At 41.3% G+C, this 20,842-nt stretch overlaps 3 protein-coding genes and 1 long non-coding RNA gene across 5 annotated transcripts; 3 read left to right on the top strand and 1 right to left on the bottom strand.

The window, feature by feature from the left end:
* The first annotated feature begins 164 nt into the window (after window positions 1-164).
* LOC112203588 (translation initiation factor IF-2-like) lies at window positions 165-721 on the top strand. Its single transcript, XM_024344530.1, has 2 exons — window positions 165-173; window positions 242-721. Exons 1-2 carry the CDS (start codon window positions 165-167, stop codon window positions 719-721), a joined length of 489 nt encoding a protein of 162 aa, XP_024200298.1.
* A 2,496-nt stretch (window positions 722-3,217) lies between these two features.
* On the bottom strand, window positions 3,218-4,186 carry LOC121053133. Its single transcript, XR_005810852.1, has 2 exons — window positions 3,935-4,186; window positions 3,218-3,557 (listed from the first exon to the last, which is right to left on the bottom strand). It is a non-coding gene; the product is annotated as an uncharacterized LOC121053133 (long non-coding RNA).
* A 9,232-nt stretch (window positions 4,187-13,418) lies between these two features.
* Window positions 13,419-16,154, top strand: LOC112168012. 2 transcript variants are annotated; one of them, XM_024305127.2, is made up of 4 exons: window positions 13,419-13,579; window positions 13,871-14,074; window positions 15,041-15,118; window positions 15,911-16,154. In XM_024305127.2, exons 2-3 carry the CDS (start codon window positions 13,874-13,876, stop codon window positions 15,095-15,097), a joined length of 258 nt encoding a protein of 85 aa, XP_024160895.1. In that variant the 5' UTR covers window positions 13,419-13,579; window positions 13,871-13,873; the 3' UTR covers window positions 15,098-15,118; window positions 15,911-16,154. The 2 variants fall into 2 exon arrangements, with proteins under 2 accessions (XP_024160895.1, XP_024160894.1); XM_024305126.2 differs by lacking the exon at window positions 15,911-16,154 and having other exon boundaries at window positions 15,041-15,373.
* A 794-nt stretch (window positions 16,155-16,948) lies between these two features.
* Window positions 16,949-18,290, top strand: LOC112168011. Its single transcript, XM_024305125.2, has 2 exons — window positions 16,949-17,282; window positions 17,810-18,290. Exons 1-2 carry the CDS (start codon window positions 17,021-17,023, stop codon window positions 17,986-17,988), a joined length of 441 nt encoding a protein of 146 aa, XP_024160893.1. The 5' UTR covers window positions 16,949-17,020; the 3' UTR covers window positions 17,989-18,290.
* Window positions 18,291-20,842: the final 2,552 nt, after the last annotated feature.

The following is a 20,842-nucleotide window of genomic DNA, read 5'->3' as shown; positions in this document are numbered from 1 at the left end:
TTAGAACGAAGCAGAACAACGAATTTAACAAGAACTGCGAATTTAACAACAATTATAACAACAATCTACGAATTTAACAAGAACTACGAAAATAACAATAATTATAACAACAATTAGAACGAAGCAGAGGGAGACTGACTTGCTTGATTCGAAAAGAGGCCGAGATGCGTTCTGTGAGAGGGAGATCGAACAGAGGGAGACTGGTTGGATGCGTTCTGTGATTGGATGGGTTCTGTGAGAGGGAGATCGAACAGAGGGAGACCGAGCAGAGGAGATAGACCGAGCAGAGACCGAGCAGAGATCGACCGGAGACCGAGCGGAGATCGGGCGGAGACCGAGCGGAGATCGGGCGGAGACTGAGCGGAGATCGGGCGGAGATCGGGCGGAGATCGGGCGGAGACCGAGCGGAGATCGGGCGGAGATCGAGCGGGGGAGATCGAGCGGAGGAGATCGACCGGAGATCGAGCAGAGGGAGATCGACCGGAGACCGAGCAGAGATCGACCGGATGGAGATGGGAGATCGACCGATGGAGATGGGAGATCGACCGGAGACCGAGCAAAGGGAGATCGACCGGATGGAGATGGGAGATCGACCGGAGACCGATGGGAGATCGAGCAGAGGGGAGAGGGGAGATGGGAGAGAGCAGAGGGAGATGAGAGATGGGATCGAGTGAGAGATGGGATCGAGAGACTGATGGAGGGTCGGTGGCATCGGCTGTAATTGTTTCAGCCAACGGAGGATACAAAACGGGATTTTGGAAAATTCATTAATGAACAGTGTTACCGCTACAGTAACACTCCGAGCTTCTGGCTTTTAAAAGCTGGGGGGAGCCGGCTTCTGCTTTTCGCCATAAGCTGGGGCAGCTTTTATTAAAGCCTGAAAATAAGCTGGCTTACCAAACGCCAGATGCTCTTGTGCTTATAAGCAGGGGAGCAAAAAAGCCCCCCCAAACATAGCCTTAGGCTCACTACCACCAGCAAGCTCCGTCGCATTTAAGTCTATCTACACCCCAGAGCTACCATCTCCACTGCCACCAGAAGGCCTCCGCCGTATGTCCTTCCTCACTTTAGGTTTAACAGTCGGCATAAACCTCTCTAAACCAACCTGGGGGGTATTCTGTGCCCCAAAAACCAACATTGGCCCAGCCGGCTATATCACTCCGACTTGGTTCAAAGCCCGCTCCAGATTTCGACGTGCTAAAGGAGTATTAGTTTGCAGCTCTGCCGGCAAAGGAGTTTCCGAACACGGTAAGCCAACATGAGTGACAAGTCCACAATCCTTGCATTGCCCATACAAATTTTCGAAGAAGAATTCCAAATCCACCACAATACCATCATCTACCGTGAAGCTACGCCGAAAGATGATAGGCTGCAGTAGGTCCATCTCAACCCGAATCCGGATTCATCCTGCAGCAAACTCTATGGTGTCCTTCTGCACAAACCGACCTATGGCACTCCCTATCCTCCTAAGGCAGCGATCCGTATGAAAGTCCGGCGGTAATCCACGCACCTTGATCCAGAACGCAAGGTTATTAAGCGACACATCTTTGATAGCTCCAACTCCATCATATGGTGCCAAAACCACCGGAGCCCTATCAAAACCCCACGGACCACCCCGGAGAAGCTGGTTACGATCGGTTGGGTCCGATAAGGTGAAGAGAAAACGGTCATCATGCTCCTAGACGGTGTATCCACCATTCAGCCGCCATGCTCGCCGGAACATCCCCATAAAGGATCTCTTGTTGAACGCTCGGGCTGTCAGAAGTTTCCCCACAAGGTACGTTTGTGATCGACGTAGTCCTTCACCACGAGAAGGCCGCAGGTCTACCGGCCGGCGTGCATCTGCCAATCCCAAGGATGCAGCCAGGCGCACTGCCATCTCGTCGACATCCTCCATGCAACCAACTAAGTGTTTTGGTGAGCTAGGTTTTCCTCTCTCTTGCTTAGGTGCGGCTAGGGTTTAATATATTGGATCATTTTCCACCTTTTAAATGAGTTGCCAAGCCTACAAAAGAAAAATAAACAAATGCAACTTTTAATCTTTTATTGTGATGGTAAAATGTAAGCCAGGTTGAAATTCGAAAGTAAAAGTAATAATGGTCGGCTAAAAAGACGTAGGTGTTGAGCACTTAATAAATTTTATACAATCTTTTGCAGAATATAAAAACAAGAAAGGATTCAAATGTGATTTTTTTTTTTTAATCAGAATATCTCTAGTTGTCATTCACCCAAGCCAGTACGGCGCATTACATATTTTTCCATTGTTATCTATAGCCATATTAGAAAAAAAGTGATACATAAAATATCACGTACCACTCATTTAACATTCAACGCTCATTGTGCTCACTAAAAACTAGCGAGCCTATTTAGAGCTAAAAGCATATAGGATGCACAAAAGTGCATAGCTCCAAGGAAATTATTGGGAACAAAAAAAACCTAACTAATTAGCAGCCCGAAGGCACTAAGGATAGCTAACACCCTAGTCCCAACAGTGGCCCAGCCTCATTCTAGTCTCCATTTCCTATGCAAAAATGTTGCACGCACACCACGGGTGGACAATGCCACCACAACTTGCCACGAACCGCCGCTATCCCACTTTAAGGACCACCACCACCTAGAGGACAAGCGACGAACCTGTAAAAATAGCCAGACCGAAATCCAAACTAGGTAAGGATCCCCTGCATCCAAGCCACCAAATTGACCCCATTAATGATGCCCTCGCTACTGCCGCCACCTAGATCCAAACCTAGTTCGCACTGCCCCGGCCACCTGGGTCCAAACCCAGTTCGCGCCTCCCCTGCCTTCCTTGAAAATGGTGCTCACAAAACGCTCTAGCCACAGAAAACATTAACCATAATAAACCCAACCACCACTGTTAAACCTCAAGCAAAGCTATCCTAGGAGCCAAAGGGACCATAGTTTATCATCACCCGTTCGACATCGTCACCGAGGTAACGCCAGCCCTGACGTCAGAGCATCACCGAGAGAAGGATAATCGTCGAAACTTATGTCAAGATCGGGCGTGCGTGGCGCGTTCAAACTCTCTATGTTGAGTATTGAGTTGTTTGTTTACATAACTTATCATACAATGTAAATTGAAATGTGAATGTTGGGTTAGTTATGATAATATATGTCAAACTTTTTTTTTTTTAAGATTAATATATGTCAAACTTAGATATTTAAAAAGAAATAAAAATTTGAGGGTCCACTCCAAATATCAAGGAAATACTAGCAATTCACAATGACTTGGGACGAATGATGTCAAAAAAGCACATACAACAAGAACACCATCTAGTAAAACCTCAAACAAATTTGTGGTAGTGATCTAACATAGGAAGGCCCGAGATTGAGCTAGTTCGCTTGCATGTACGAAGCCACCCAACGTAATTGACTGTGACTCCATCACCCAAACTACCATGCATAGCACGGACGTAGCCATGATTTGCTAACGGGTTGGGCTAATTTTAGCTATATACAAATTTTGATAATTTATATATATATATATTTTGAGGTTTGGAATTCAGTAGGAGGCTCATCCTCGCCAACACTACCACCATCTGCACAACAAAAGCAAGGTATTCAATTAGCCTAAGATATTCAATTAGCCAACTAAAGTTTTCACCGTCTGCACAATTAAAACAATTGGCTAGTATATACATTGATACCAGCATATATAGCCTAGTTCATGAAGAAAGTCAATACATGCCTGATTCAATTAAAACAGATAAGCTATATTTTGATACCAACATATATAGTTCAATTATAGAAACCAATCATAGAAATAGGAGGAATTGATGAAGGTATTCAATACAAGCCTGATTCAATAGTTCAATTAATTTATTCAATCCCTCTAAGTAACTAGCTGACTAAGCCTAAGATATTCAATTAACTCCAAACGAAGACGGAAAAACAATTGATTAAGATTCAAGAGGACCTTGAGCTCAAGAAACAGGAGGCGTGGCCGCGTGGAGCCATGGAGTCGCGGCGAGACTGAGAGTTTGAGCCTCAGAGAGTAGCCATGTTGTTGCGATGAGGGACAGAGGGAATCATGGTGAGGGACTGAGGGAGTCGCGGTGGCTGCGGAAGTGATTCTCACTTCTCAGATGGTGACTGAGTGTCGAGATCTAGTCTGCTCAAGTCGATCACTGATGGACTTGGTATAATTTTTTTTGGGGCTATATTTATACTTTGCAACTTTTGGCCCAAAATTTTCCTTGGGCTACAGCTATGTCCCTGATGCATAGGGCAACTTGCGTGTGTAGGACCACACCCACCTAATCACCAACCACCACTAGAAATAGTGAAATACCCACTCGTGCTTTGTGCTACCACCAAAGCTAGCAAAACATGCATAATCCCAAGGCATGCACCATATGCAGCTCCACCGCCAATCAACATTTGAATTGCTCCCAACCAAGCACCATCAAGGTCGTAAATAAGCAATTAGAAAGTCAGCCACCACTCACTCAAGGTTGATCTAAAGGAGAAGTCTTGCACCGGAAAGAAGCCGATACCATCCCCATCGAAACAAAGTTGACCAGCACCACCATGAGACCTAGAAAAAATAAAAAAAGCCAAAAATTGATCTATGCATCAAGGACTAGAAATAAGGTGCAAGCCTAGGCATGCAAGAAAATACCAGAGTAAAACATTAATTAGGTTACTTGCCAAAAAACTTCAAAAAGATTTGGAGTATAATGGATGCGTTTAAGGATATCTCTATTTGTGTTTAATCCAAACTCTAGGTTACTTGACCTAGTGGTAATAGGGTTCAATTAGAAGAATCTAGAGATTATATTTCCTTATATGATTCTATCTCTATGCATTGTAATCCTCTATATAAAGAGGGTCCTATTATCAATAAGAATACACAGCGATTATCTCTCAATTTCTAATTCCCTAAAACACGTTATCAGCACGAAGTTCTAACCCTGAAATCCTAAATTCGTAGCCTACAAATCCTAGAAACCACCGCCGCCCACATTGAAGATCTCAACTCCAGGAGTCCAGAACCGGCGGCCCCACCCCCAGAACAGGCCGGAAAACCACCGAACCGGCCACAGGAAGTAGCGAAGGTCCCTCTTCCCGGTTCGAAGCTTTCCTCCCTACCTACTGCTACCAAACTTCACCACCAGCTGCAGCAGGACCCCAGATCACCAGAGCCGAAAAATCACCATCGGAACCGGCCTAGAACCACGTGAACTGGCCGCCTGAACCACCTAACCTCTAAACCGCCGCCTGCATCATCAATCTGTGCTTCAATCAACCAATCCATCTCGGGTCAGCCCTAGGCCCAGCAGTCCAAAGCCCAGCAGCCTGAAGCCCAGCAGTCCAAAGCCCAGCAGCCTGAAGCCTCTGACGTCATCCTTGCGTCATCTACCACACCAGCACCCACGTCAACCTCCATTCAGCCTGCCACGTCAGCCTCCATTTAGCTTGCCACGTCAGCACCGAATCTGCCACGTCAGCACCGAATCTGCCACGTCAGCTCCGACCTTCCACGTCAGCACCCCCAGTCAACGGCCGGTCAACACTTTTCCGGCGACTTTTCAGGTCATCTACAGTAACTTTTCCAGCGACATTTTTCCAGTCAAGTTTTCCGGCCAATTTTTAAGGTAAACTTTTCTAAAAGTTCCCTTTTTTTTAATTTCTTCTTCTTTTCTCGGGGACTTCCAACATCCCTTCTTCTACCCCCCTTCTCTTCTTTATAGGGGAGACCAAAAGCCGAACTGTGGGGGGTTCGTGCTTACTCCAAGCTTGGAGCTTGTAGAGTCCTCCAAACTTAGAGTTTGTTGAGAAGAAAACGATCGACCACATACATCATTGTTTCGATTTAATCCAAAACCCCTCTTGGAATCGGATTTTCTTGGAAGCGACTACGCTCAGAAAATCCCTAATTTCTTGGAAGCGACTACGCTCAGAAATTTAATAGTTTTTTGTGGTAGCCTTTTCACTCCGAAACTAACCCTAATCTTGTATTGTTTTTCAGGATGAGTAACCTGAACAAGTTGAACTTCGTTCCATGATACGCTCAAAAGCAAGCGCATAATTTAACCCTGAAATGTCATCGTTAGTATATAGTAAATAGGGATCGTTCTATTCCGGGGATTGAGGGTACACCTGTAATTGCAAAAACAAATTAATAAAAGTAAAAAGTATTAATTACAAAAATAAAACAAAGAATAAAAATATATACAAATGAACACAAAAGGGGGTTTTAGGATTATTAAATTAAAAACTAAAATAAATAAAATAAAGAAAATGTAAAAACCATATATACACTGGTGGAATGAGAGAACAAAGATCAAAACCGAAACTATGATCAAATTCAATTAAATCATAATATTGTTCATCTAAGTCATGAGAAATGAGTTGATCATGTGAAATATTCGAAAGCAAATAATTTCCCATTTTTTACTTTTCAATGCTAATTAACCTAAGTGAAAGCACAAAGATTAATCCTATCAAACATGTAATCAAGCCCTAGAAAGCTAGTCAATCATGACATGTTTAACGCATTAAGAACAAAGAAAGGCTATCAACTCAAGTGGTGTGCAACTTAGTATGAAAAAGTCCACCTAATTGCAATCCTCTTTAATTAAATTCGGTTTTTGTCCAAAACCTTTACTATTTCGATTCAAGTTACACAAAACAAAAAGTTGATTTCATGTTCTTAAATCTAGCACCATTCATATCAAAACCCTAAGTGTTTCGAACCACATAAGATTAAAATACAAAAGATATCTATAAATCAAATTTAATTAAACAGACTCACATAAGCAACTCTCGAATTACAATATAAGAGTCGAAATTCTCATTTAATCATAAAAATTCCAGAAATAATAATTTTGTTCAATCATGAATGTCAACTAAAACAAAACCAACGAAATTCAAACAAAGGTTACAAAGTAGAGGTCGAATTACACCGTGGATGGAAGATGAGGATGGATGATTTTCGTTATGATCCTTGAAGCTTGAAAGCAAGTCTTCAATGGTGGATGGTGGAGGAATAGGTCACGGCTCCTTCTTCTCTTGCTTCGGCCTTGCTTGAACTCCGTGGCTTGCTTTAGAGGATGGAGAGAAGATGATAGAGGCTCACGGCAACAATATGTATTTTCTGATTTTTTTCTAAGGTGTGTGGAACCCCTCTCAACCTCAAAGAGGTGGGTATATATAGGAGCACGGCTAGGATTCACAAAGCAATCAGAAATTTCCACATAGCTTCCACCAATAGGAATTCGCCAAGTAAGCTTTGTGATGTGGTCCAACCAATCATAATTCTCTAAAATACCTCCCTAATATTTAATTGCCGAATTTCCTTGAAATTATTCTGATTTTCTTCATGAATTTCGGCCAACATTCCTTTAGGGAATTCAGGGATGAATCTAGACGCCTTTTTAGCTTTTCCTTGGTGCACACATATTTTCCTTCCATAAATATCTCCCTTGAATCTCTCTTGGCGTCATCTCCTTGATTATTTCTGATTTTCACGTTGGCAATCACACCAAATTATTCCTCCAACAATATTTCTTTCCATAAAAGTCTCCCAAGAAAATCTCTCCTTGAAATCCTCAATCAATCATCTTTAATTCCCACGTTGTCACCTTGTTTTTCCTTAAGTATTACACGGCAAATTTAATCCCCAAGGAAAATATATTTTCTTTTTTTTAAAAAACTCTTCCTTGATTCTCTCCTTGCCATGTCATCTTCATGAAACTTCTCGTTCCATTTATAAACTCAATTCAGCTTATTTATTCAAAAAACCTGAAAATAGAAGCTTTCTAAAATAAGAAATGGAAATTTTCTTAAACTAAAATGAAAACTTTCTTAAACTAAAATGGAAACTTTCTAAAAATGGAAAATAGAAACTACAAAACGGAAACTTTCTACAATTAGGAACTTTCCCATTCTAAGAATGGAAACTTTCCTAAACAGAGTTTTATTAAGGAAATAACGCAGAAAATATAGGGAAATAACAGTTAAAACGTCGCATTAAAATGCTCCTATCATTCCACTAGAGACAACTGGCGCAGGATACCATAGGTGGGTCCGAGATGTGCGCCAACATCTTAAGGCTGATGGACTTCTGGGAGCCATCCAAGAGCCTGGTCAGAACGTGCTCTCCATTGAGCAAGCTACTGCTTTCGAAGCAAAACAAGCTAAAGCCATAATTCTCACGACAAGACACATGAATGACGCGCTCCAAAATGAATACCTCAATGAGGAAGACCCAAGAAAGCTATGGGTAGAACTTGAGCAGCGATTTGGCAACGTTCGTGACTCCCTGCTTCCTGATTTAGAAGTGCGATGGCATAGCCTCCGCTTTTGTGATTTCAAGTCTGTGCTTGATTATAACTCGGAAGCTCTTCGTATCAAGTCTCTGATGGAGTTTTGTGGCCAAGCCATAACTGATACGATGTTGATCGAGAAGACTCTCTCTACCTTCCCCGTCTCTGCACTGATGATTTCAAAGAATTATCGGATTGATGTAAATGCAGGACGTATCACAAGGTTTCATGAGCTCATTGGCGCCATGAACGTAGCTGAAAAGCACGATAATATTCTTGTGAAGAACTATAATGCTAGACCCGTAGGAACTAAGCCTATTCCGGAGTCTAACTATAGTCGCGCCTCCAATGGAGGACGCAAGGAGTGAAACCCTAAGAGTAGGGACAATTCTGGACATTCTGGTCCATATGTTCGCCCTAAAGAGGAAGGAAATCGCCGAGAGAGGCGTGCACGGAACTGTGGAGGTCAACGTGTGAAGAGAGAGAGAGGCGGAGCCTCCGACCATGGTGGTAACGCCACCAAGAGCATAGGTCATCCAAATCACTCCCCAATGGCGCCTCGATCAAGGGAGCCTGACCATAATGATGTTTGTTTTCGATGTGGATCAACTGAACATTGGGCCAAAACATGTACTGCACCCCAGAATGTTGCGAACGCATACAAGACGTATCGTGAAGCAAGGGAAGCAAATTACATGGAACAAGAAGATCAAGATGGCGATCTAGATCTAAGGGTGGAAGACTACAAGGATCAAGACCCAGAAACTGGCGATTTTGATTAAGTCTTTTTATTTTCCAAGAGATGTAGGCGATTGCCACATTACTTTTTATTGGATTAGATTTTCTTTGATCAAAGAAACAATGATGTACTCCGTTGGCTTATGAATAAAATTTTGAGTTCTTTTCATTATGACTCAATTTTGATTCCGAGCATATTACTTTGTGACTACGATGGCTGGGCCATCAATATTAATTCAAGGACATGGAATAGCCCAAGTTCCACTTGCCAAATGGCACCTTGATTACAGTTGTCACAGAAAGTCTCTACGCTCTTAGGGCAAATCGTACCCTATGAATAGCCAACGAATTTCATGCGAAAATGCATGTAGAGAACAGAAATGAGTTCCTTTGCATCACCTCTAATGATTGAGAACAAAGACGCATCTTAGAGAAGTTTATGTGTCTCTCTAGTGGATTCTATGTCACTATTGGAGCTATTAATCCATTAAAGTTATGAGAGAAGATCTCTTGGATTTAGACACATATTGGCTTTGTCACGACAGGATAGATCATCATGGTCATGATATGATGATCCGTCTACAAAGACTTTACACAGACATCCATCCTTTTGAGCAAAACGAAGCAAGAATCTAATGACGCCAACTATGAGCATAACGCCATGGTTGTTCCTCCTTGTGGCCATGACGCCATACATGCTAACTTCCATAGCTCCAATGCCATGATGGGAGATGTAGTCACACATTTTGCTTCTAATTGCGCTACAGACGCTCAGACCCAACCAAAATCCTCATTGGTCGCTTCTAAGGCCTCTCGCTCATTTTGCAAAGCCAGTTCCTTTGGGAAATTAGGGCTGAGACCGTCCTACGCAAAGGATATGCAAATACTCATTCTGTTCTTACAAAGAATCCGTAGGGATTTCGTGGATTGATTCAACCAACTTGCGGACGCTTAAATATTTCATGATGTTGGTTGACACGCAAACACGCTGGTCACGTGTTGTGCCATTGTCCACTTATAAATGCTGCTTACCTACACTCCTAGCACATGTCAACGGGCTCACTCCCCAGATCATCCTATTCAGTCAATTGGATTTGACTATGCTAGAGAGTTTACATCGAAAAGCTTTCGATGGATATTGCAATGAGCTTGATGTTGGACATCACATTCCCATGTACACACCCAATTGGTCTCGCGGAAACGACTACGCTGGTAGTCCGAACATTGGTACTGCGCACCAATCTTCTTACATCTGCTTGGGGTAATGCAATATCGCATAAAGCTATGCTAATTCGTCTACGACCCACCGCCACTCAATGTACCTCTGCGTTACAGCTAGTGACTGGGTACACGTATTTTGTACTTACGCACATTTGAGTGAGCCATTTATGTGCCCGATTGCGCTGCCACAACGCTCTATGATAGGTCCTTACAGACAAATGGGCAACTACGTTGTATTTGAGACTCCAGCAATCGTCCGCCACTTAATGCCCTTGCAAGGTGATCTCCTTACCGCTAGATTTGCGGGTTGTCACTTTGATGAGACAGTCTTCCCGTCGTTCGGGGGAGATAAGAACACAGATGTTCAACAGGAACGACATGAATTGTCGTGGTCTGTCCCCACTATGTCTCATCTCGATCCCTATTACAGTGACGAGATCACACAAATATGCTGCAAACATGCCTGCAAGGAAGGACGTCCCTACGAGAGGACGTAGCGTCACCCTACACTGAGGTAGGCATGACGCCAACGCCAAAGAGAGTGACACTCTGGCATTACAGGCCATGGCCCCAGGTAGGATGCGTGGAGAGGCCCGTGGGTTCGAAGGATACTTTGGCACATTCCAATCCTTTGATCATCAAGACTCAAAATCCGTCTCATGAGTATCTTCCGGGTTATGGTTATCGTTGGAAGACGCCTCAACGTCAGAACCTATTCCTGAGAATATAGAGCTTTATGAAAATTACACTAGTGTACATGAGGCGTGGGATAGAAACTCCATCATAATTGATGATGTAGCTGCGTATTTCATTGCGCATGAGTTTGTTGAGTCCAATGATATCGAACCACGCTCCGTTGATGAATGAATGCCAACGTAGAGAGTTTTGGCCTAAATGGAAAGATGCGATCCAGGTTAAGATGGATTCTCTAACGAAGAGGAACGTTTTCGAGCTAGAGATGCTAATACCTCCTAACATAAAACCTGTTGACTAATGGGTCTTCGTTAGAAAGCGTAGTGAGAAAAAGAGATGGTAATCTCGCCTTATGGCGCAAGGCTTCTCACAAAATGCCCTGGAATCAACTACGATGAGACATATTCTCTCGTAATGGATGTCATTGCACTCCACTACCTTGTTAGTTTAGTAGTTTCCGAATAACTGAACATGCAGCTTACAAATGTGGTCACTATGTATCTTTATAGGGATCTAGATATAGAATATACATGAAGGTTCATGGTGAACTTCATTTACCCAAGTCAAGAGGTTCTAAACCACAGAGCGCGTTTACAATAAGGTTGAAATGCTCACTAATGTGACTACTTGATTGGGAAGGGATATGCCCACGCGTTTCTATGAAAATTTTCGGATTCTATCGCGGTTCATGTTGGACATGATCTTCATTAGAAGCCCTTAAAGAGTTAAGGGAAACCGCTGAACACTTGAAATCCGTAGTTTGAGATGAAGGATTTTGAGAGAACACGATTATGTCTCGGTTTAAAACTTGAGCATCGTGTCGATAGATGCTTAGGCATTTTGATAAGGTCAAGCCTTCAAGCACCCCTACGATCGTCCGTAGTCTTGATATTGAAAAGAATCATCTTCGTCGAAAAGATGATGACGAAGATGTGCTAGAGGCAGAAGTGCCTTACTTAGTACAATTGGCGCATTGTTGTACTTATCCCAATGCACAAGACCGAACATCTCATATGTTGTGAACTTGTTAGCTAGATATAGCTCTGCGCCAACGCGACGCCATTGGATTGGTGTAAAAGATATCTTTCGATATTTGAGATGTATGATTGATATGGGCTTGCTCTATCCCTACAAAGAGATGATGGATTCGGATCCATCACACACCAGGTACGCCGCCAACACTGGCCTGCGTCCACTATCCCCATCCCAAAACGACATGTGTTTTGGAAGGTTTTGCTGATGTTGGGTATCTCTTTGACCCACACAATGGTCATTCCCAATTCGGTCAAGTGTTCACCATGGGAAAAGGCTGTGACATCTTGGAGGTCTACAGAATAGACCCTAGTCGCTATATCTTCGAACAATGCAGAGATCATTGCTCTTCACGGAGTGGTTCGTGAATGTATATGGATTGGATCCATAATTACGCATGTTCGAAAAAATTGTGGTTTGAAGTCTACCACAGATGAGCCTACGGGCGTTTAGGATAATACTGCTTGTTTTGAACAAATGAGGCAAGGCTACATCAAAAGCGACAAAACCAAGCATAATCAGCAACAACAGGCTCTCCTAGAGATCAAAGTGAATTAGGTTTGATATGAGGACAGTGAGGCAGACTTGTTTACTAAGTCATTGCCCAAATCCACGTTCGTGAAACATGTGGCAAGAATTGGCTTGCGGAAATTATCTGAACTCCCATGATCGTAGTCATCAGGGGGAGATGTCTACATGTTCACCTCGAAACGTGAAGGGTGTGTTGTGCTCTTTTTCCCCTTCGATCGAGGTTATTTTTTGTCCCATTGGGTTTTTGTTACTCGGCAAGGTTTTTAACGAGGCAACGAGAGAAGCACCGCGTTTGGACAACACAAGGGGGAGTGTTTAAGAATATCTCTATTTGTGTTTAATCCAAACTCTAGGTTACTTGACCTAGTGGTAATAGGGTTCAATTAGAAGAATCTAGAGATTATCTTTCCTTGTATGATTCTATCTCTATGCATTGTAATCCTCTATATAAAGAGGCCCCTATTATCAATGAGAATATACAGAGATTATCTCTCAATTTCTGATTCCCTAAAACAGGATCAATGATTTAAGGTGGAATTGTAAAGCTCTATCAAAGTAGTAGGTTATCAGGAGTGCTTCCTTTACTAATTTTAAGAGAATGGTAGAACCATTAGATGCCGGATGACATCTTTGATCACATGTGACTCACCTATAAAAAAGAGGGTTGAACTGTTAATTCCCCCGTACGGGACCGGTAGAGAGCATTAGAGTCTTGCTAAGGTACATTGGTAATTGAAGGGGTAATTAACTGAGATTTTGAAGGTTTACCGAACTCGTAGCCGATGAATTCAACAGCTTAGGTCCTTTAAATATTGACCCCTTCTTCTTCTTCTTTTTTTTTTTTTTTGTTTTTTTTTTTTGAAAAATTCTAAATTCGACGAATATTGGCCGAAAATATTTCAAATATGAACCCAAAGTTGTTGGTTTGATCAGCAGCGAAGCCCGAAACCGAAACACGAGAAATATAACCGAGCTCCGTCCCCGCGCCTTTTCCATTTTCCATCTCTCTGAAATTGCTTCGTGGCACCGGTGAAGTCGTCCCCTTTCCGTTATCGACCAGCGCGACCTGTTAACTAGTAAGTCCTTCTTCCTTTCCTCAATTCCAGTTCACTTTATCTCTGTCTCCTCTATTCCCCAATTCCCTTCTTCCTTGGTAACCAAAAACGAATTTCCTATCCTAAATCACCAACAAGATTGGTATCAGTGAGCCCTAGAAACCAAAATTTCCTGCTTTAACTAAGCCCCTATGCAATTGGCTGCAGCTTGAATGCTTTACTAAACCCCCAAACCCAGAAACCCTAGCTTTTACTACCAAATTGTTAATAATTTCAATTGTGTTTGATTATGGATTCTGTTGAGTTTTGAAGGACATGAGTACGCTTGATGTGACCATGGAGGATAGTAGCGGTGGTGTCCGACCTAAAGCCCAATGGAAGCAAATGGGGCCTGCAGAGAAGGAGGCATCTGTGCACGAAGAAGTCAAGAGAATGCAGAGGCTGCCTGCACACAGCTCCTATGTTACGCATCGATTGCGGGTCCTTAATAAGATTCTGCAGCTCCTGTCCATTCAGGTGAGTGCACATTATTTACATTTGCTGTATTCTGCTCTAGGAGGAAGTTCAATCATATCTGTGGTTGGTATTTTGTGATTTAGTTTCCGTACTTAACCTTGCCTTGCTTTTAATATCAAAGTCCCAGTTACCTGCCTAGCATTTGTGCAACACTATTAGACTGCCGATTTGCATGGTGTATAGAGGAATAGGAACTATTCAATAACTAAATTGAGCATACCACAACAGAAAACTAAGGTTGGAATGATCTGGATCACGGACCTGATGGATTGGGTACTAGGTGGACAATCCTTATCCGCAATTAGGTGACTGAATCCTTGCTATTGCACAAAATTAAGCCTTCCAAGATAGACTAGAGTTCAGCATTTGAGGCACAAGAAATACTTTTGGATCAGTTAAGACACGGTTGCCACGAAGGCACCATCATAATCTTTAAGAACTGCTCCCTCCCTTCCCTAAATTATCTCAGCATCAAAAGCCCCTTTTTTATTGAGCTTGAGAAACCTAAGCCGTGGTTTCTCCCACCCAGCCGGTTGTGGTTTTGGCGGTTTCATACCGCTTTTATTAGCCTCTGTAAACTCCTGAAACCAACCTATAGTCAAGGAATCAATGACATCTGGTTGCTTCAAATTCCATTCCATAGTTTGTCATTATCGTGAAACACAAATAAGCATGAACTGGTTAATAGCTAGATGCTCCACACTCGGCTACCCATTTTGTAAAAACCATGGATGTAGGTACTACAGGAAGACCTGGCAACTGTTTAGGTGAATTATAATCAATTATATTAGAGCCACAATAAAGAATTTGGTTTTGAAAAGTTTTGTTTGAAGATCACTTTGCTCTGTTATACAGCATGAAATTTTGTGTTTTCTATATGATTCTGATTGTAGTTAGAAGATAAAAAGAATTTGATCCGAGTATTTGATGCTGTTTTGCTCTTCCTGATGTTCCTTTCTATGTCAGAGAACTACTTCACAAGATCGGGAGTTGGAATTGCTTTTTGCGGGGCTGTCTCTATGAACTGAACCTTTCAAGGCAGTGGTCAGTTGCAGTTCAACTTATTTTGTGGAGTTAGAGACCATAATCATTTTGCACTGGGATCTATGTAACTACATGTTAGTCTCACTGTAATGTTTGTTTTCAACATGCTGACCGATGTTTAATTGTTCTCTGTTTGTTAATCTGTAAAGGATGATAAGTTTTGTATGTATATTTCTGTTAAGGCATGAGACTTTAATAGTTCATTCTAAAGAAAAAAGCTGTATAATTTTTTTGAAAAAGCTTCAGCTAACAACACATGCATACATTTATAGTTTATTCCAGGCAGTAAAACATTAACCGAAATAAACAACTTGGAGGAAGGAGGAGGAGCACACACCTTGCTCTACCATTTCTTTTTATCTGGGGCCATTCTCTGTTAAGAGGCAAGACAATATTGTGATCTCGTAATCTCTGTCCTTTTGAATCATTTGATGTCCGATTTTGCTAGAAAAATTTCCATTTCTTTTACATTGATAGGCAATCCATCTGCACAGAGCACTCTCTTTGAGAACATGTTGCTGTTGCTGATATCTTTTCTATTTACTCTTTTCTTTACTTCTTGTGAATGATTTTTCGTCTTGCCTCTTTGGTGGGTTGAAATGTATGATTGTGGTGATATGGAAACAGATATTCTTTTGATTGAAGAGATACTTGCAATTTGCCATTTTGGTTTCCCAATTTGTGGTGTTATGGAAATAATTTTCAGTAAATGAGTAAGGATATAGTTATTGCAGCAATGCGACATTGCATCTTTGCTCCTTCTGGGTTGCAGATTTTTCTTTTTCTTTGCAGTTGTAGCTGAGGAACAGGTCGGGAGAGGGAGAAAATTATAAGACAGATCGGCATAAATACCCGGGATGAACTCTGCTGTCTGCACCACTTTTCTGATCCTATTGATAGCTTATTAATGTCTGCTCTATGCTTCTCATATTGAATATTACTTGGTTCATCAGAATATTCAAGCGAGAAAAGATGAGCAAGAAGAGGATTCTAAACAAGAATTTCCATCTCTGCTTGTGTTGGCAAATTGGCTTGTCTGGGTTTCTAATTCAGTTGGTGGATTTGTAATGAACCACTTGCATTCAAAGAAAGGATGGCCAAGAGAAAGAGAGGATTTAGAGTGCACTACACAGTATATACTTTTGTTTCATCAATGGTTTTTGAAATCCGCCCAGTGAGTTTTGCTACATTTTTCCTAATATTTTCTTTTTTTAACCCTACTCTATACCTTCCCCGACCCGCACACGCTTTCAGTTCGTGTGACAATTACAACTCAGTATAAACTATAAAGTGTTCAAACAAGTTTCTTGGTTGCGACTTGGACATAGATTTCGAACAAAGTGTTGATTTTTGACTCTCTAAACGGGATGAATGAAAAACAAAAAATTCAGATTTTCAATGACTTGCGGATGGAATTTTAATTTTTTCTAAAAGTCAGAATGAGATTAGACACGAACAGACTCGTAAACTCTAGTTGATAGAGAGAAGGGTGTTTTTTTTTTGGTTGTCAAACGAGTCATTTCTTTGAGATGTGGCATCGTGGCAGACTGGCAGTTGCTGTTCGAAAGTGATTTGTAGAGGGAGAGTGAGTTGTCAGTGAAAGAGTTATTGAGATCAGTGGACTGCACTTACAAATCCACTTATCTCAAAAGCAGGTGTAGATATATCGCTGTAGATTGACGTGGTGATAGGGGAGAATCTATTCGATCTCCTTTTTCCTTTTCCTTTTTCCTAAAGGAAGAGAATCTATTCGATCTCCTTTTTCCTAAAGGAAAAAAAAAAAAAAAAAAACAATGGAATTGGATTGCCATTTTACCAATTGTTTTCCACCTTTTTCATGGGAAGTAGTATCTTACTACTATCTTTTCACCAGCCACAACACAGGTTTGAGCAACTGAGAAAATGGGGATATGGGATCTCGTTTTTGGGGCATCCGATTCACTGAAACGGAAAGCGCCGGATCAAACGCCCGTTACCAAGGTCGCCAAGAACGTCTTCTCCACCGCTTACGGTTTTGGCTCCGCCGCCGTTACCAAGGTCGACGGCGCCGTCAGGGATAAAATGATCCCCTACTTTCGAAACGAGCAAGTGTGGTCCAAGATCTCCCTCTATGGCCCGATCCTCCTTAGAAACGGAGCCTCTGAGTTCTCTAAATTAATTCCAGGTAATTTACGTCCTAATCACACTGGTTGAGATTGTTATTTGATTGAATCTTTCACCTTAGGATTGTGTGATCAGTTTACTTTTGGGATTAATTGGATAAAATTGTGATTTAGGATTACTGAAACCCCCAAAACAGGTTTGACAAAAATGATTATTTGAGGTCGATGAGTTGTGCACTGTTGATCAGCTAGCCTAACTAAACACTGTAGAGTTCATTGATTTAAATTTATTGCCATTAGGAATGAGGAGGGGTGGGGAGTTATACTGTCGTCTAAAATAAAAAAATAAAAAAATTATTTGAGTTCCAAAACAGGTGCTTAATCTAAAATCGGGTAAACGTCAATTCAGCATTGAGTATTTCTCTTACGCATAACGTGCGGAGGTTCACAGAATTGATTGTGCAGACATAAATATTCTCATAGTTCGTGTAAGCCTTTGGTCCATGGATATTAACCAAAGCGATGGTAGAATGCATTGGCTTGGAATTCGTTTCTACTCTAAGCATTATTTTGTTCTACTAATTGGCAGGTGGAAATACATTTTATAACTTTGCTGCCGGATGCTTCTGTGACTATAACAATTCTAATAAACAAAAAGTGGATGTGAAAGAATTGCTGGCTAAAGTATCGAGATTAGAGAAAGAATTCGGTGAATTCCAGAAAAGGAAGACCAAGAAGGCTTGGTGGCAGGAAATTCTGAAGATGTGATCGATCAATGTCTTTATGATGAAGGAGTTCTTGGGCAGGCAATTCCGTGGTGATCCATTGGTTCCGCTTGCACCCAGGAAGATGGCAGTGACAAGTACGAGAGTAAATTAGACAGAGGAATGATTTTGCCTCGTTTGAAGCTTTGTGGTTGGGTCTAGCTTGCTCTATGTAAAATTATGACTTATGAAGATGAAGTAATTTTAGATATTTACTATTATCAATTTGGGTGTGGTGTATTAAGGATGATATGTGTTGGTGTACTGGTTATCATTTATCAAGTTGTGTTTGGCCTTTTCTGTACATTTTGAGCAAACTGAAATTGCGGAGTCTGCTTTTAGACTGGGTGTTCGTAAACGAAGCCAAGTAGTTTTGTATGGCTGATTTGGCATATTTCGAAATCACATACAATGTGAAAATTCGAATAGCAATCTGTACCAATGTGCAATACATTTCTATGTATCACTGTATCATTGACATCAAATATTAATGCCAAGTAATACTTGACATCTATCACGTATCACAGTATCATGGACAACTCCTATTTACTACCATACTCTCATGGCCCCACAGATTTTGAAAATTCAAAAGAAAGTACAGAAGAGAATGGGAAAAGAAATGAAGGGGCCCTTGAGAGGCGCCTTTCGACATCGTCCCGTGGTTAAGCACTGTGAATTAGGGGTGGGCTCGCAAAATCGAAAACAAAAAAAAATTGCATCGAAACTCGAACCGAAGCCGAACAAAGCCACACAAAAAAAAAACCAAACCGAACTGGACCGATTATGTTTGGTTTGGTTTTTGGTTTCAGCCCGGTAGAAACCGAACCGAAACACTGTTCACGTGACTACAAAAAAACGACGGCGTTTTTTCTAAGGGTTGGAGACCAACTTACCTCGCTGCCTCGAGTCGAATCCTCAGTCACAGTCTCACTTCCTCTGTTCCTTAGCCTAAACTCTTCGGCCCCGACTTTTTCCTCAGCTCTCAGTCGAATCCTGGTATAGTTTATTCCAGGCAGTAAAACATTAACCAAAATAAACAACTTGGAGTAAGGAGGAGGAGCACACACCTTACTCTACCATTTCTTTTTATCTGGGGCCATTCTCTGTTAAGTGGCAAGAAAATATTGTGATCACGTAATCTCTGTCCTTTTGAATCATTTGATGCCCGTTTTTGCTAGAAAAATTTCCATTTCTTTTACATTGATAGGCAATCCATTTGCACAGAGCACTTTCTCTTTGAGAACATGTTGCTGTTGCTGACATCTTTTCTATTTACTCTTTTCTTTACTTCTTGTGAATGATTTTTAGTCTTGCCTCTTTGGTGGGTTGAAATGTATGATTGTGGTGATATGGAAACAGATATACTTTTGATTGAAGAGATACTTGCAATTTGCCATTTTGGTTTCCCATTTGTGGTGTTATGGAAGTAATTTTCAGTAAATGAGTAAGGACATAGTTATTGCAGCAATGCGACATTGCATCTTTGCTCCTTCTGGGTTGCAGATTTTTCTTTTTCTTTGCAGTTGTAGCTGAGGAACAGGTCGGGAGAGGGAGAAAATTATAAGACAGATCGGCATAAATGTTGTAAAAAATATGGGACGGAATTCCTGTTAAATAAAAACACAAAATAATATAATAATATCTTGGGAAATAAGAATAATGATATAGATGAGAAAAAAAAATAAAGTAAGAAAATAATATAATATATAGATTTTATATAGGTAAACTTATCGAGTCGAGGCGTGCAAGCACACTGTCCTAAGAGAAGATTCGTCCCCTACTGCACAGGGTTGAATGACGAACTTCCCCCAAGATACAACAACTCTTCAAGCTCCGTCGTGCAACTAAAAAGCCCCATTGAACCTTTTTCACCCGTGCACTCAAAACGGTGTATAAGTAAAGTATGTATATGTATAGTTTGTAAGAATATCTTTGGTAAAAGTATTTGGCTAGAGTGGTTGCATTATGGTGGATTATACAGTCATGTATACCCTCATTATCCGACAATCTAAACTCCCACACATGTGCATGTTTCATGTCTCACCATATGCCTTCCAACCATAGCCACGTACCCTTATATATGGCACACTTACCATACCATTAATAGCCTCATTAACCATATAACGGTCAAATAATAATTATATATTTAAAACATAAAACCGTTAGACCATAAATAGAGTAATAAACACAAAATGAAAATAACCCCCAAAATAAATAAAGAAATAAATAAAATATATTTTAGTTTTAAATCATAAAATTTCCAACAATCCCCCACTGATTTAAAATTAAAATAAAATCATTTAAAACAAAATAAGTGAGTGCTTTTACTGTGCAATCGGCATAGGTACCTTTCGGGTTTGAACCTAGCTTAGTGTGATAGTCTCCATTTGAGCAACCAAAGTGACACAGTCTTGAACTTTGATACCTTTGACCAAACTTTAACATATCACACACACAGTACGGGTAATTAGATAGGTTCGGGTGTTTGCGCATTTATGGCAGTGCGCGTATCTTGATTCTCATGAGAGTATTAGAGAATAGCCCAATTCTCATTGTCGCGGCTTCACGAACAACTCTCACTTAGGTGAGTTCTCCAAGGGTACGTGTGCCCGAACCCTGCGGGAGTTTGCCCGTCTCGAAACTCATTCAGGGTATCATTGTTTTCCCTTCCTAACGTCACATTTAATATAGCACTTAATGCCTTAGGGATGCACAGGATAATATCTCTTTTGGATATATCCTTAAATTTTATGTGTGCTATATTTGAGTCACGCAATATGGATTGTTTCTACCACATTGAACTTCCTTCATGGGATCTCCAATCACAGAAGTTGGGTTACCTCCCTAGGTGACTCCCT

Source organism: Rosa chinensis, chromosome 5, assembly GCF_002994745.2.
Source record: "Rosa chinensis cultivar Old Blush chromosome 5, RchiOBHm-V2, whole genome shotgun sequence".
NCBI classification, from domain to species: Eukaryota; Viridiplantae; Streptophyta; class Magnoliopsida; order Rosales; family Rosaceae; genus Rosa; species Rosa chinensis.
Note: the sequence above shows the minus strand (reverse complement) of the source record. Positions and strands in the feature narration are given on the sequence as shown.